General features: G+C 35.1%; 1 protein-coding gene across 1 annotated transcript in view; it reads right to left on the bottom strand.

Annotated features, from left to right (window-relative positions):
• LOC113107359 (type I inositol 1,4,5-trisphosphate 5-phosphatase-like) overlaps positions 1-18160 on the bottom strand; it is a 28477-nt gene that overhangs the window by 8721 nt on the left and 1596 nt on the right. Inside the window, exons 2-15 of the mRNA XM_026269806.1 lie at positions 13001-13042; positions 11314-11414; positions 9348-9435; positions 5457-5520; positions 4234-4337; positions 3850-3902; positions 3408-3527; positions 2291-2375; positions 2108-2194; positions 1340-1414; positions 1189-1262; positions 493-604; positions 326-394; positions 171-235 (exon numbers count right to left, since the gene is read on the bottom strand). Coding sequence (XP_026125591.1) covers positions 194-235; positions 326-394; positions 493-604; positions 1189-1262; positions 1340-1414; positions 2108-2194; positions 2291-2375; positions 3408-3527; positions 3850-3902; positions 4234-4337; positions 5457-5520; positions 9348-9435; positions 11314-11414; positions 13001-13042 — 1116 coding nt within the window. The 3' untranslated portion in view covers positions 171-193. The remainder of the gene's footprint in view (positions 1-170; positions 236-325; positions 395-492; positions 605-1188; positions 1263-1339; positions 1415-2107; positions 2195-2290; positions 2376-3407; positions 3528-3849; positions 3903-4233; positions 4338-5456; positions 5521-9347; positions 9436-11313; positions 11415-13000; positions 13043-18160) is intronic.

The raw sequence follows: 18160 nt of genomic DNA, 5'->3' as shown, positions 1-18160 counted from the left end.
TATATATATATATATATATATATATATATATATATATATATATATATATGTATATATATATATATATATATATATATATATATAAAATGAACAAAACTAGAACTAGTAAACTGAGATTGTTAAAAAAAAATAATAATTAAAAAAGCAAACAATACAATCAGATGCCTCACCCTCCGACTCTCCCAGTACTGTGTCAATGTGTAATTGTCTTCATTGGAAAAAACAGGAAAACCGGCTGGAGGGAAGACATAAAAGATAAACATTAATATTGCAAATAGTAAGTATAAATCTTTGTCATTTGTTTGTTGATTTTGATTTTGATCACCTTGTGGTCTCCCATGCAGATGTTGGAGCCCAGTGTGTTATAAACAACCCCACTCTCACCCTCCTCCCTCTGCAGACAACAAACAATTAATCAGCTGCTAATTCATTTGATCAATCACTTAGATCTGTAATAGCTAAGAAGATATACAGTTATGAATGTCAGCTCACCCGGTGGATGATATCTGAGGCGCTGTGGGACATTAGGATGCGGTCGCACCATGCCGGGCATCGCGTGTTCATGTACTGTGTAGGTTTAGTGTAGTCCTCACTGTATGGATAACTGAAAACATTCAAACAAGATACACGACATGAAAATTACACTATTTTGGACTGGCATTTTCAATACATTATTTAAAGACATTTGAATTCAGTAATGTGACACACTGCTTCAAACGTTTGGGTGTTGGTAAGATTTTTTTAAATATTTCTGAAAGTCTCTTGTTATCTGATGGAAAAATACAGTAAAAAAGTTAAATATAGATATGATTATTTACAATAACTGTTTTCTATTTGAACATATTGTAAGCTATAAATTATTCCTGTGATGCAAAGCTTAATATTAAGTATCATTACTAGTCTTCAGTGTCACTTAATTCTTCAGAAATCATTCTAAAATGCTGATTTGCTGCTTAAGAAACATTTTTTATTAATATCAATCTAGAAAATGGTTCCGCTTCTTCATATTTTTGTGGAAACTGTGATACATTTTTTTCAGGATAAGTTAATGTTGTTTAAAATTATACAGTTTTATCTAGCAGAAAGGTCATCTCTTTCAGGAGCTGAGAACAATATTATGCTTTGATTTGCACTAATGAATATATTGTGCATTGTGGGTGTTTAAGAAGACTTCCTCAAGCTGCTCACCTGGGAGGAAAGTGGATCTCCTCCTCTGTGATGACGTCATGGAATGCAGAGATCTCCTTATCGTACTTCAGCAGCTGAAAGACAGAACAATACATAAGCACAGACTCTTTTGATTATACCTATGTCTCATCTCTTAAAACAAAATTCAGACCTCTTTTCCGTTGTTTTCTCTGAACATGGCCTGGTGCAAGTAAGTAAATATCTTGGGCTCTATACGAAGGAGGACCTAGTGATAGAGTGTTTAAAAAAAGGGGACCAAAGACAAAGAGATAGAATAAAACAAGGGTAACGAAAAAATAAACACAGGAAAGACAAAGAGGTGAAAAGAGAAAGAGAAAGACAGATGTTAATGCAGGGCATATAAATACTAGCAAAGAACAGAGAGTAACTCCGACTTTGCTGGCACAAAAATGAAGCACCCGTCTGCAGGAGCGATATAAATGCAAGCTCGCATGTTCTGGACTGGCAAGAAGTCAATATCAACCCTCCAAAAACCATAAATCTGACTGGACAGTGCACTGGATATGTCTGAGCGTGAGCGCACAGAAAAAGAAAATATTAATCATCTCCTGGACACAAAGTCAGAGCCTTTAACATTTATGTTTACAAAGTCTTAGTAAAGCAGATGTGATGGTATATTTGCTGGTGACTGGTGCAAGAACATAATCATAAAACATAAAAAAAAAGGTACAAAAAAAATTACTGTTATTTATATTGCAATATTATATTGTTATACTGTAAATATGTATATATATATATACACACACACACACACACACACAAACATTGGTGAGTGTAAGTCTCTTATACACACCAAGGTATTTATTTGATCAAAAATACAGTAAAGCAGTGCATTATAAGACATTCATTTACTTGCATTTAACCCATATAATGAACTACTTTGAAAATAAATATTCACCTTGTGGTCATTGTCCTTCTCTTCATAGATGATCTCGTTGCTACTGTTTCTTTTTACCATCGGGATATCGGCCGACATGCAGAGGTTCTGCACACACACAAATACCCATATGCATCTTTATATAATTTATGTGTTATTCCTTCAGTGGTCAGATATATCATGCAGTATATCAGACAGACCTACCTGTACTAGACTACATGTGTCAAGGCGGAAATTGAAATCCCCAAACAGGAAGAAGGGGAGAGGACTGTAGCTGCTATCTGATATCCTGCAAGACAAGAGAAAGAGTTAGAAATGGGACCAAAAACCTCATTTAACTCAGTGTCTTTTCTGCTGCAAGACAAGACAAGACACAGAATTTTACTGTGATGTATTTCTGTGTGTAAGAGCATCTCCAGCTGGAAATAATGTTGGCTAGAGCTCAATTCTAGTGAACTATGAAATTATAATTTTATATTATTTTCTCCACCACTGTGTCCATGGTTAAAGGAAAAGTTCACTCAAAAGTGAAAATTGGCTTAAAATTGTATCTGCTCAGACCATCCAAGATGTAGATGTGTTTGCATTTTCATCAGAACAGATTTGGAGAAATGTAGTATTACATAACTTGCTCACCAGTGGATCCTCTGCAGTGAATGAGTGCAGTCAGAATGAGAGTCCAAACAGCTGATAAAAACACCACAATAATCCACAAGCTATGACTATGGCTTGTAAATCCACTATTACTATGTTTTTAACTTCAAACCATTGCTTCAAACCATGTCCTCACTCTATAAATGTTACTTTCTTCAATGAAAAAAGTTGTCTGAATCAGGTGAGAAATATGAAACAGATCAAGCATCATTTACAAGACAAAACAGTTAGTTAGTAAAAAATCATGTTGGTGGATTTTGATGTGAGAGGACAACAGAGGATGGACTTTTTCAATGGAGGTAGCATTATTATGAATTATGAACTTGTATTTGGCCAGAAGTGGCAGTTCAAACTTAATCTTATTCTTAATGATAGGACTTGTTTTTTTTAATAAAAATCCAGTTTTCCACTCCACAAGATGATGGACTGGAGTGGTGTGGATTACTTGTGTATTATCGTGGTGTTTTTATCAGCTGTTTGGACTCTCATTCTGACGGCACCCATTCACTGCAGAGCATCCACAGGTGAGCAAGTGATGTAAGGTCTCAAAATCTGTTCTGACGAAGAAACAAAGTCATCTACATCTTGGATGGCTCGAAGGTGAGTACATTTTCAGCTAATTTAAATTTTTTGTTCTGCATTTATGGAATAATTCAAAAGCACAAACCTTTTGATGACGTATCTGAGCGCTTCCTTGCGGTTTGCAGAATACACTGACGGACTAGAGTTGCAGGCTATGAGATTGGAGGCGTCGTGAAACAGGTGAACATTCACCAGGTCTAAACCCCTGTACACACACACACACACACACACAGAGATAACATATTAATTTGGGGGACGGGGGGGTCTATCAATCCTGTCAGTGTCTGTGACTGATGCAGGACATTAGCTGACAGGATGGAGTACACAGGCTCTCAGACAGTTCACTCAGTCTTCAGCTTCCAGTGCTCCTCTATTGTGCTGCTGCCACATGTCTGCAACTAATGCACTTCTGATGACACTCGATTCCACTAACACACAGCTAACACAAAGTGTTTAAGGCCCAAAACACATACATGATAGAAAGGTGAAGTGTGTGTGTGAGTGTGTGTGTGTGTGCACAAACATACTGGTTGTTAATGAGCCATCGTGTCCTCATGTAGCCTTTTCTGGACCACTTAAACTGTAATTAAATGCACACACAAATGCATATGAAAACCAAGGATGCAATCATATAGATTTAAAGACCAAATATGAGTAACAGTGCTTTTTTTTTTTGGAATCGTAATTAACTGTATTTTAGTAATAATGTAATTTTCAAGAATAGTGCAGAGGAACTTATTTGCTCTGCTACCAGAGTTCGCAAACACACAAATGCTCTGTGCATTGTACATTTAAGCAATACAAGCAAAATAAACCTTAATAATGTATTCAAAAAAAGAAGTGTGTGATACCAGAGATTCTGAACTAAATAAAAATTGAGTACAATAGTTTAAAAAGAAACACACACTTACATCAGGCCAAAAGTTCTTAGGGAATTTCTCTTTTTCTATGGTAGTAATTACTCCCAGCGAGCCCATGTACTTGTTATGGCCTGATACAGCTATAAACTCCTTCTCTACAAGGAGGAGGGGTAAACAAACAAGACATATTGTAAGAAAAGCATGCAAATGTAAAATCAATATACTAATGTTAGAGCTGTCGCGTGGCTGTAGGCTGTGAGCGCCGGATCTATGAGACACTGATTTGATAGGGACCAGATTCATTGGTCCGCTGATCTTAATGGCTCTTCTATTAGTCCTCTTCTTGAGAGCTTATTCATGAGATGCTGTGACTAGAACAGATGAAGCCTAGTGGAAAAGCTTATGAGGTTAAATCCCGTTTTATCAGAGACTCTAACCTAATGAGTCAAAGCAGAACATTTATTTGTTTTGTGTTGAATGGAAATTTATCAGTTAATGGCAGTTAATGTTTTGTTTTCAACATGTGGTATTTTGTGTGAATTTCACTGAAATTCATAACTTTATTAGAAAAAATTAAAAGTACAGATTTTGTACAAAACAAGTATCTTATAAATATGATTCACATGTGAAATATTGAAACTTTTAATCCGCTTCACAACATAATCTCTGTATATAAATGACCATATCATCAAACAGACATTCAATTTAGCATTTACATAAATACTGTAATATATATTAGTAAATAATTTTGAGAACCAGTACTGTTTATTAAATTATATGAATGAACCTAAATTTTGAACATTTGAATTCTAATTACTTTAACGCATCCAGCGGTGCTTCTCAGTAGACTGTAATTCTGTCATTTTCTGTTACTTATGTTTTCATAAGTATAAATTAAAGGCAGTACTACAGTACTTTAATCATAAGTATAGATACTTGATAATTTAGGTAAGGTACCATCATTTTTCATGTTAAAATACTAAAATATGTCAAGAAAATATAGGTTTATTTATCCGAATTCTATAAAAACTGACTCTGTCTATTTACATCATTCAGCCTTCATATATTCTTGAATAAATCTCAGCTCATCCAGATTACAGTGCTTGATCAGATGACCACTCTACAAATATTTTATTCTATATATTTTTTGACTATTTATAAATAACCCCTAAAAGGGTGATCAGGCTGAGACTGTATATTACGTTATACTGATTTTACGGTATGACCTGGAATGATAATCAACCATGACACCTTATATTAGTTTAAAAACTTACCACTGAAGTCATATTGTTGGATATTTTTCAGAGACTTGTGGATGAAATACATGCTTCCCAGAGCCTAAAAACAAATAAATCAATCAGTCAAACAGACAAACAAACAATCATGAATGATTTCACGTGATCTTCTGATTGAAGCTTTAATAATGTCCTGATTGGATACTGGGCTAATGATCTGACTGCTTAAAGTCATGCACAAGCAGGGGTTAACAGAGATCCCTAATGTCTAAAGAGCTGTTCTGATTTTGAAAGATGCTGATGATGTGCACACATCATAATCTTTAAACCCTGACTTTCAAGACACTATTAAGTCAATAATCTTTCTGAACTATCCCATTACAGACTTCCCTATGGTTTTTAGTTTTGGTAACATCCAGATATGCCAATCCGATAAACACACAAACCTTTTCTGACAGCATGCTGAATGGATTTAATGTACTAGCTGCTTGCTCCAGTGAGCGCACATCAATCCAGTCCCGCAGAGATCAATACGGACAGAAAATTAAAACAATCACACAGGGATTAAACACAGAGCCCTGCTGTTGGCCCAACACAAGCCCCATGCATGGCAGAGAAAAATGACCCGCCGTTGAGGGATGTTTTGACATGAAGCACGCCACACTATAAACACACACACACACACACACACAGCCATGCTTTCTTCCAAATACCCATCCCAGGAGAAATATATAAATCTTGTGAAAGGAATTATGCTTTTTAATATGACAATGCTTTCTAGGTGACCAGTCTTGAGATACAGGATATTACAGCAGGCACATGCACTAGCCAGATGCCATGGCTATGGAGGGACAAGAAATGACTCGGGAGGGAGACTGGGAAATGACTGGATTCTGACTTTTTTTAAAAAGAGGTCAAAGTTTGGATAATTAGCATTTTATATTCTAGTATAAAATTACAATGCAGTTTTGTTTTTCATCAAAAAGTTACATTTCAAAAAATTGCTTTTCTTTTAACATTGACAATTATAAGAAATGTTTCTTGAGCAGCAAATCAGAATTGTTAGAATGATTTCTGAAGATCATACTGAAGACTTCAGAAAGTTCAGCTTTGCATCAAAAGAATACATTACATTTTATAGTATATTAAAATAAAATGCATTTTTGATCAAATGAAACAGACTCTTTCAAATGTTAATAAATCTTACTGACCCCTTTTTTTAGCGTATGAACAAAGACAACTGACTTCAAATTACATACTTCCAGATTTAGATTATTCCACAGTTTGAAGCTAAAGAACTAATAGCCAATATATTGTATTGCAGTAAGATATCATTAAATACTGCTGACAAGGACCTATTATATTTAAAATATCACTGAGGCATGGGAAAAATTTGTCTCTTTGATAGTTAAAGCAAATTACTGTGATGGCATAAAATAAACTAATCTTGCTGAAATTTTGCAACTTTTTATAATGAAGGTCCTCAATGCAGTGCATGAACCCACTCACACACTCTCTAACACACACACACACACACACACATAGTCACTGTCTGTGTTAACACCCACCTTCATTCTCATTTGTCTCACATCATCTGTATTGATTTGTAATTAGTTTTCTGAGGGCTCTGAATAATCGCTTGACTGGGAAGAGTGAGTGAGTGTGTGTGTGTGTGTGTGTGTGTGTGTGTCTGCGCGCGCGCGTGTGTGTGTGTGTGTGTGTGTGTGTGTGTGTGTGTGTATGTGTGTGTGTGTGTGTGTGCGTGTAAATGCAGAGAGTGTCTGGCACACTCATCGTACAAATGGTGGTTAGATAAAAAAAAATCACTTTTAGGTCAATATTTTTTTATTAAATGCTGCACTGGCCTGATTGATGAAGATAGGTGTACAGCTGTGAGTGTACTGATCTCTATTTTAGTGTATGTATGTGAATGGGCATGTAGAAACATGAAACATTTTTACGTACTTTTTTTTTTTTAACAAAAACTGAAGTTGGTTTGGCAAAGGGTCCACATACAAAAAACAAAAAACAAAAAACCTCACTGATCCTCCTGCATCAACAAATCAAATACACACTCACTCACTCACAGACGCAGAACTTAAGTTTATTTATCATGTTCAGATGAGAGGGCCAAATCAATAGTTTTAATCTGGAGTTAAACGTATTGACTCGGCCCGCTGCCTGGCCACTCCTGCACATTAACCCAGTCCATCAAGGTACAGACGTAACACATAGTGTACAAACACACACACAGTACCTCTCACCTGGGTGGGCTGGGGGTTAATACCCTGCCAAACACCAGCAACTTCTCTCTTTTTACAGATTTTACTCTGAGTAATGAAAGGGGTGCCACAGGGCTCTGTCTTTGGTCGTCACTGTTGTTAGACAGCAGCTGACTAAGAATGGACTTACTCAAGAGGTCTTTGTATTTTTGTTTAGAAACGAGATATCTAACTTTTAGAAAGTTTTTTGTTGTTGTTTTAGATTTTCTGTTTACAGGTTTAAATTAGATTCTGAATCCTCATTTTCAATATGGTCTTTCACAGACTATTAGACCCCAGTGTATGTTTTATTTTGCATAACTTAATATTTTATGATCTGTTGTAGCACTTTGACCAGTTAAAATCAGCTAAAGGGTTAGTGAAATTATGAGTTTGATTTGTTCACAAATTGGACTGATCCATTGATCTCACTCATACAATGATCTGATTGCAGCAGCTCACTGTTGGAACAATTATACATATTTTAAAACAAATTTAACTGCAGTCTGTTAAACAGAACTATTGCATGGCTTCAGAAGACTTTAAAAATAGAGCACAACTTGCATGGGTACTGTTTTTGTGCTTTCTTTTGTCTTTTCTTTCTTTTTTTGACATTGAAAGTCCATGTCCTCATTCATTTAAGGTGAGACACTGCAGGCAAAAACACTGTTTTTTCAAGCACCTGTCAATTTTGAGATTTTGGGCTTTTTGGTTTTTCATAAAGTGCTTTTTCAAATTAGTGGAAGGAAAACATCTAAAAGACACTGTTAAGTGTTTCTTTTATAGCACTTTATCTGTTTGTGTCAATAGATTTCAATTACAAAACATATTTTTAAAGGCCGTTTTCTCAAAATGAGTTTTTTCTTCAACACTGAGCCATAAATCTCCACTTCAGTAGCACTTACACACACCAAACTTGACATTTTTATTCCTGTCTATATTCTGAAGGTTTTTACAGAGGGATTTGTTCATATATATTTTCCTTGATTATATACAACATTTTATTCCCCCCAAAATTGTGAAAATATATTGTTTTCTGGCTGTTCAAAGTATTTTCTGAATTATGGAGTGACAAAGAAAGATAACCAGAATTCCCTCTGTAAAAACATTTGACTCTAATATGATTTCAAAAAATTTGAAACTGACTTCATCTAGTGTTCAGATTTTTGCACTAGAAATTTATGCAAATTAGCACATATTTCATTAAATAATGCCTCATTTGCATATTTAAACATAACATTTTTGAAAACTTATAATACAAAATTTTTTTGCAATAATCAAGGTAATCAATCAACTGGTTAAGTAAGGTGATAACTATTAGTTATTTTTTTTTCCCTATTCACCTGCAGTGTCTCGCCTTAAATAAATACATAGTAAAAAATAAATAAATAAATAAATAACCTTAAAAAAGTTTTAATTTATGTGGATGGCCTATTCTTTAACTTTGAAGTTGCACTACAATAACAGGAAGGTGAATGAAGTGAGTACTGGTAGATTTCAAAACGATTGTATAGCACCACCCAGTGGACATTCAAAGCAACCACAGCTCTGTTGGTGCAGAAGTCAACACTTTGACTGCATGACGGTTAGATGTGTTTCAAATGAGCTAAATCACTAAGTAACCAAGTGAAATCATCTTGCCAGATACTGAAACAGCCATATCACTCACCGTGAAACTGTCAACAGCCTTGAAATTACTGTCTACATAAACACAGACTCTGTCGAAGTCAGCCATCACATGTTTGGACTCTATGGTCCTATAAAAAAGGATAAAGGATAAAAAATAATATAATTCTTGCACACACACACACACACACACACACACACACACACACACACACACACACACACACACATATATATATATATATATATATATATACACATATATACACAGACATACAGGTCCTTCTCAAAAAATTAGCATATTGTGATAAAAATTCATTATTTTCCGTAATGTAATGATAAAAATTTAACTTTCATATATTTTAGATTCATTGCACACAACTGAAATATTTCAAGTCTTTTATTGTTTTAATACTCATGATTTTGGCATACAGCTCATGAAAACCCAAAATTCCTATCTCAAAAAATTAGCATATTTCATCCGACCAATACAATAAAAGTGTTTTTAATACAAAAAAAGTCAACCTTCAAATAATTATGTTCAGTTATGCACTCAATACTTGGTCAGGAATCCTTTTGCAGAAATGACTGCTTCAATGCAGCGTGGCATGGAGGCAATCAGCCTGTGGCACTGCTGAGGTGTTATGGAGGCCCAGGATGCTTCGATAGCGGCCTTAAGCTCATCCAGAGTGTTGGGTCTTGTGTCTCTCAACTTTCCCTTCACAATATCCCACAGATTCTCTATGGGGTTCAGGTCAGGAGAGTTGGCAGGCCAATTGAGCACAGTAATACCATGGTCAGTAAACCATTTACCAGTGGTTTTGGCACTGTGAGTGTGAGCAGGTCCCAGGTCGTGCTGTAAAAACGGAATCTTCATCTCCATAAAGCTTTTCATCAGATGGAAGCATGAAGTGCTCCAAAATCTCCTGATAACTAGCTGCATTGACCCTGCCCTTGATAAAACACAGTGGACCAGCACCAGCAGCTGACATGGCACCCCAGACCATCACTGACTGTGGGTACTTGACACTGGACTTCAGGCATTTTGGAATTTCCTTCTCCCCAGTCTTCCTCCAGACTCTGGCACCTTGATTCCCGAATGACATGCAAAATTTGCTTTCATCCAAAAAAAGTACTTTGGACCACTGAGCAACAGTCCAGTGCTGCTTCTCTGTAGCCCATTTCCTGCACACGCCTGTGCACGGTGGCTCTGGATGTTTCTACTCCAGACTCAGTCCACTGCTTCCGCAGGTCCCCCAAGGTCTGGAATCGGTCCTTCTCCACAATCTTCCTCAGGGTCCGGTCACCTCTTCTCGTTGTGCAGCGTTTTTTGCCACACTTTTTCTTTCCCACAAACTTCCCACTGAGGTGCCTTGATACAGCAATCTGGGAACACCCTATTCGTTCAGAAATTTATTTCTTTGTCTTACCCTCTCGCTTGAGGGTGTCAATGATGGCCTTCTGGACAGCAGTCAGGTCGGCAGTCTTACCCATGATTGCGGTTTTGTGTAATTAACCAGGCTGGGAGTTTTTAAAAGCCTCAGAAATCTTTTGCAGGCGTTTAGAGTTAATTAGTTAATTCAGATGATTAGGTTAATAGCTCGTTTAGAGAACCTTTTCATGATATGCTAATTTTTTGAGATAGGAATTTTGGGTTTTCATGAGCTGTCTGCCAAAATCATCAGTATTTAAACAATAAAAGACCTGAAATATTTCAGTTGGTGTGTAATGAATCTAAAATATATGAAAGTATAATTTTTATCATTACATTATGGAAAATAATGAACTTTTATCACAATATGCTAATCTTTTTAGAAGGACCTGTACATATATAGAGAAACAATAAACACTGTAATTTGTAAACATTCTGTATGTTATTCATGTAAATTTCATGTTATACAAACACTGTTATCAGTGGTTTGCTCTTTAAGATACTGACACGGTACAGTACTTTTAATAAGGTTACTAGTTTGTAGGCCAGAATTTGCAATATCTCACAAAAATCTCACCGGAAAAAGTTCTCTGCGTGGCTCATGTTCACCATATAGTCCTTTCCACCAACTTCCTGAAAGTGCAGGGCAACGAAGCATGGCTTATGCTTTTGCACCGTCTAAGGAGATATGATTTACATAAGACAATTCCATTATTTCCAGTGTGTTTATCCACTGTTGCACCTCGAAATTCATTAAAGGATCATATCCTGAGAATCATATAAGTACACTGATTTCAAATAAAATACATACTGTAATTAGCAGAACTCTAATTCATCACTTATTAAAATTTCCCATTTTTTGACATCAGAAAAATGAATCAACACATGGCCTCATTTCTACATTTACAGTGATGTCAATGATACCTTTTCAGTCTTCAGAAACTTGTCTGTAGAAGGAAGCAAGAAAGATAATCACTCCTAACCATTAGAGTATTGTGGGTAGCTAGATCTGGTCAACACTGCGTTGTTCATGTCAGTTTCATCTTAACAGTTTGCACCACACACTTAACCCTGAATTTCTTTTCTCTTTTTTCACAGTTTAACAAAAAGTCTGTAATTTAAAAATGGATCCGCATAAAAATAGGATCCATAAGCAAATCACAAGTACAGAAATCTCAAAGACGTAGCACAAAAAGCACAGACATCTTAAAAACACAGCTCAAAAAATTACTTATTTAGAACATTTTGTTATTTAAAAAAAAAAAAAAGCCTAAAGCTGCTGTGATAATATTGATATTTCAGATAAATTAAATAAAAAAAAAGCCCATTGTTAACATTGTAGCAATGAAATTCACATTCAAACCAAGCCGCTTTCAACTGCCCAAAGCAGCAAATTAATGTGAACAACCTGAACATGAGCGTAATCTGGATGTGAAACTCCTAAGTGCATTGATTCCTATAGAAATGACTTTCAAACTGTTCATGGTTCAATTTGATATTTTTTCAGACTGTTCACTCATGTAGAGGATTGTCTGCAGTGGTTTCTCACACTGAAACAGTAACTAGAGATGGATATGTGTCTACAATCTACTGTAGAAAACAAAACTCTATCATGTTTTCTATATTGCTTTTAATGTCTTCTATTGATGAAGCAGTTATTTACTGTGTGTGCAGCTTGAGATTAACTCTAAAGATGATTTATATCCATTTACATCCAATAAAGTATTTAAAAGTGTATCAAAACATTGGCACACTTTTTTTGTTGGGGGCCTGTGCCTCAGTACTGATGAAAAACTATAAATGCCCCTGGACAATGTATTTTGACATTTTGTCATGCCAATTTAGAACAAGCTGAACTTCAAATACAATTAACTGAGATGGCAATTAAATGTAAAAGAGGCTACAGAGATCATATACACATTATATCTAGCAGGAAAATCATCAAATCTGTGATTCAACTTCTGTGTGCTCACAACATGACAACAGCAGATAACATAACAGGGTTTTATGGTGCACAAAAGACCGGTTGTATACATGAGACAAACACCTTTAGGTTTACAGTGTCCGTTTAGCAGAGTAAAGTTCACTTTGCAAAGGTGTGTGTATATATATAGCAGGTTTGAACAGATGGACATCTCTGACAATGTCTGTGTGACCATTAGAACAGTAAAGAGCATGTTTAAAAACAGCTTTTCTACAACGCTACATTGAGCATCATCAGATGTGTGTTTGAATGAAGGACATGTGAAATGCATCAAACTCACCATCAAGAACTCATGCAGCCAGTCTTCTTCAATATCACCCACCTGAAGACAACAACCAGATTTCCCTGTTAGGCCACTTTTATAATACTAACAGCATGGTCAGATTAACCCACGCTGTGAGCTTTAAACTGCAGAGCAGATGAGATTCACTGGATAAAGGGTTTCTGAGTGCTTTCAGTTGTGACATTACAGGCTATCTTGCCACTATACAGTAGGTCTGCATCAAACCGTTTAAAGGCATCCTGAATATGCCCAATAATAACAAGCGCTTCCATCATGATTACATCCATCTTAAAAGGATAAGAAGTTATTTAAACTAGACAGACATATTGACAGCACACAGTATAATAATAGTTATACAGCACAGACTGTACACTAGAGGTTTGTTTTGCACTTTGCACATTTAGTTTGTATTCTACAGTTGGAATTTTAATGATGATAAAACAATTAAACAGCTGTATGTGATATTTATCATGGGGAGTCTAAACGTCATCCATCCATGAGGTAAAAGTACAGTACATCCTTCTACTTTTATACTAGTGCCAAACTACACAAGAGAGAAAGTCAACATATTCTGATGACAGAACAGATGTCTAACTACATCCTTAAATCTGGCTAATGTGTGATTGAAAAGATGAACAAACATATGAAAGAAAAGAATCAACATAAAAAAAACTGAATGAATAATATATGAAAAACTGTGTGCATGTGTGTGGTGGAAAGCATTGATAAAATGTTTGAAATACCATTATCTGAAGAAACAGGTTTCAAACAGTCACATGTGATACTTTAGATATTATTAAAAAGTCAAACATAAAATATTGAAGCAGTTTCCACTATGATGAATAAAAAAATCAAGGTACAAGGTAATTGTGACGTTTTAGTTGACTCCCAATTCTGTCGCTCTCTTTTTTTCTCTCAGAATTTGGCTTTATAACTCTTTAAGTCTTGATAAGTTTATATCTTACAATTCTGAGAAGAGAAGTCAGAAAAGGTCAGAATCATGAGATAAAAAGTTGCAATAACTTTTTTTCTTCAGTTTTTTTCTTCAATGTTTTCTCTCTGTTTCTTGACCAGACTGAGATGAAAACTGGACCAGACGTTCTGCTTATATTCAAAAATGTAATATGAGATTAGTTTGAGGGAGTATCCAGTGAATGGAGCAGTGCTTGTGTTTATTTGCATCTGAAGATCTGTGCCCTGCCGCTGTAGGTTATGCATTTCTGAAATGCCTGCCATTGGAGTGAGTCGGCAAAATGAATTAAAACTGACCTGAAAAAACAGCAAGCTTAGATATTTCAGCTGTAAGGTGGAGAATGAGAACTAGTTTCTATGATATGTTCTATATGTGTGATATCTTTTACAGCTTTTTCAAGCAGTCCCTTGGGAAAAAGAAGTACATGCTTTTACAATACTTATACTTTAAAATTATATACTGAAGTGTAAATGCAATTTATTTTTTCAAACATGCATTTAAACTTATGTTGTATTATCACCATTCAAATTTTTATAAAATGCAGCTAAAATTAGTTAAACGTACGTTTCATAAGTAATTCTATTGTTTCTTAAATATGGTACTGCCGTATACAAACAAACATTTGTGCTATTCGGGGAACTAATGTTTAATTACACATTTATAATAATTATTTCTTGCACTTTAAACCATGAGAAAACATTCAAACTTTTTGAAAGTGCACTTAAGTGTGTTAAAACGAACACTAGATTTTTATTTTTACTACACTACAAGTGCACAACTTTTCTTTCTTCTTTTTCACAAGGATTCCAAACGGAATATGGACTTTTTGCACATTTATTTTGGTACAAATCTATAAAACTTTATAACTTGGAAATTAATTAATTATTTTTTTGTTACTGCATTCATTATTGCTAGTTTAAAGTATCATAGCCAAATGTTTAATAAATACATAAGAAATTTTTGCGACTGAAAACCTGCCAATTCTGTGTGAAACTGCAGATTCATTAATAATGCGGGGCATGAATAATGAACACTTTTCACTATAACTATTCAAAGGAAAAGTATAGCATTTAGTAAAATAAAATAAACAGTTAAAAAATCAACCACAAAATGACTAAATGTTACACAACATATTCAAAGATATCTCTCTCCTCTTCCTAAAAACGTTGGTTGCTACAAAACAGACCGGCTTTATCAGTGTCACAGTTGTGTGCCTCTGTGGTCTGCTATAACCACAAGTGTGAAATTTACTTCACTTCTTCTGCAGTAAGGTAAAGGGTAGAACTGTGATAAAGAGCAGAGCACTGCCGGTCTGTCTGCAGGCAAACTGAAACACTGCTGTACTGCTCTGCTTCTTTTGTGTCTCTTTCATGCTATGAGCACTTAAAAATGCAAACACTGACCACTCCCTTCACAGCCCATCAAGCAAGCGGTGAAACCAGGTCAAGAGAATTCGACTGCACGGCCAGTGAAAGAGTCCCAGGATCACATTGACTTGTAGTGAATTTGACAGGGCCTAGAATAGAATTGCATCTTATGCAATTTACAGTGTTACTTTGATCTTGTAAAGACCTTTTATGGACTGTCGCGCACATGCCTTCTATCTCTGTGTTCTTAGTTCTAGTGAATTTGAAGGGTGGGGAGGTCAATGGAAACTTCCTTCATCTCATCTCATCTCATCTCTCAAGAGGATTTCCCAAATTTGCAATGCATCATTTCCTGCTTCCAGCTCCAGCCCGTGCTAACATTCGACTTAAAATAGCACACAAGAACTAAGTCAACTGACTTGGAATGCTTTTAAACGGCAGGTAAACACTGCACTGCACTGTATCTTACAGGGGACACTGTCACGGGGGACAGGATATTTTTAACCAGCTCTGATGAAGCGCTGATAAAGAGCCCATGAGACACGCTTGCACCTGGGCGATCTGTTATAACTGCATGACTTGATCTAACACGCATGCACTGTCAAAAACATTCGAGGCATTACAAAAACGCGTTGACAGAAATCTCTTTGGCTTGAGACACACTTCACTCAAGAATACGAGAACAGAATTAATGCAATTCAAGTAAAAGCTGTCATAAATGTATTGTCTTTAACTTGTTTTGCCATGACAGAACAAGAAAATACAAAATCATTTATGGAAAAAAGCTATTTAGGTGCCCTACGAATTGCAGCCATACATTTTCAAGACCAAATGTGAAAACTTTATAGTTGTGAGATCTAATACGCAGATTATTTTTTGTGTGAATAATAAAATAAAACAACAAAACACGTTATAGATTTATATTACGCATTAACAAAATGACGCTTATTTTTAGCAACATGAAGGGTTTTTATTTTGTACTGTAGCATTATCATTTTACTGTACGTAAAAAATATTATTTAAATATTTTGAAATATTATATTACAAAATCACATTTAAGTATACATCGAGACAATATTTGCTGTACAAAATGTAATATATACTGAAAAAAGTGTCAAAAAATGTGCTTTCATTTCCATGAAACTGAAATTGTAATATATATATTAATTATAATTATATATATATATAATTATTCTTCTTTTTATTTTTATTTTTGACTTGGGGGTGAATCACCGGGCCTCAGAGGTACACAGAAACCATTAGCACTGGGCTCATTATGCTTTTAGGAAATGCAGGCCAGGACATTTCAACATTTTCTGTGAGATACACCCCAAATGTTATCACCTCATTAAACATAATGAATCATAGCTAAACACTCTAAACTCAAGGCTGTTTCAAAGCTTGACAGGTCCTTCTTGTGGATAGCAAAAACAGAACCATTTTTGGAAGTCTTCTACAGCATTTATACCGACCTATTCAAAAAAAGAAGCGAGGAAGGGTTGAAGTCCTTTGGGAAAAGATATTCATCTGTTTATAGTCACAATGGACTGTGACATGTGCTTTTTCTCAGCCAAACATGGCCGGAGGAAACTGGGTACGGGGCCAAATTTCCACTTGTAGCTTCGGTTCTCTATACACACAATGAAGCTAGTGCTCTAACAAATACGACCAAACAACAACTCTGGAAAATCTGGCCTGAACATGCACAGAATGAGGGGGAATTAACTCCACAGCAAGATTTTAACTAGATTTTTATTTTCTGAATAAAATGTGAGTGGTCCAAAAAAAAAAAGAAAGAAAAAAAAAAGTGCTCTAGGGTGTTGTATGAGTTTCGCTTGCATTCAGACAATGCTTGTGCCCTCCATCAGTGTCAACATGCATAATTTTTTTGTGTTTTATCATCCGGAAATGCAAACATTTAGAAATGTTGCACAATCCTGTACTCTGTTATCAAGCATGCCTTGAGCACAAGAAGCGGACAACCTACGCAAGTTAAAAAAAACTGATGAACAAACTGAGCTAAATCCAATGTAAAAGTCTCAAACTGTTGTGTGACATACTATTAGAAAAAAAATCCGTCTACTGTGTATGGTTTTCCCAGTATATCACCGTCACCTGCTGCTAGCATAATCATTAAAAAGTTTTTTTCAACAAAATGTTCACTGTCCATTTAAGTTAGTGGGCAGTTTTCATGTTTTAAAGGTATCATGGTTCCCTAAAATTCAACTCATGTAGACAGTTATTCAACAGAGACTAGTGAAAACTAACACTGACTAGTTTCATGAGAATCCAAATTCCAATAGTCTACATACTGTATATGGACTCTAATGAAACAAGTCACTAGCACTTAATCATTACTTACACAAGAATAAAAACGACTACATAATAAATAATAAGGAATGAAACAGAAAAAGATACTAGTAAAAATACAAGAAACATAAAAATTAATAGCTCTAGCAATTTTGAAAAATGTATAAACAGCTTGCCATGAACTTCTAACATATATATATATATATATATATATATATATATATATATATATATATATATATAAAGTTTAGTGATTTGGCTGTGTTTTTGTATTTTTTATAGCAGGCCTATATAGTATACATTTAGATTTTATTTTTATTTTTTAGTGCATCACAATTCAATTAGTTTTGTTATGATTTTAGTTAACTCACAATTGAAACTAAATAAATGAACTTTTTACATATTTTTAGGTAAACCAGTTTTTGAAGTTTTATAGTAACATTAATCTTCTATTCACATGTATGTTTGTTTTTCTCCCAAGTATGGACTAACATTCTCTTACTGTCT

This window comes from Carassius auratus, chromosome 8 (assembly GCF_003368295.1).
Source record: "Carassius auratus strain Wakin chromosome 8, ASM336829v1, whole genome shotgun sequence".
NCBI classification, from domain to species: Eukaryota; Metazoa; Chordata; class Actinopteri; order Cypriniformes; family Cyprinidae; genus Carassius; species Carassius auratus.
Note: the sequence above shows the minus strand (reverse complement) of the source record. Positions and strands in the feature narration are given on the sequence as shown.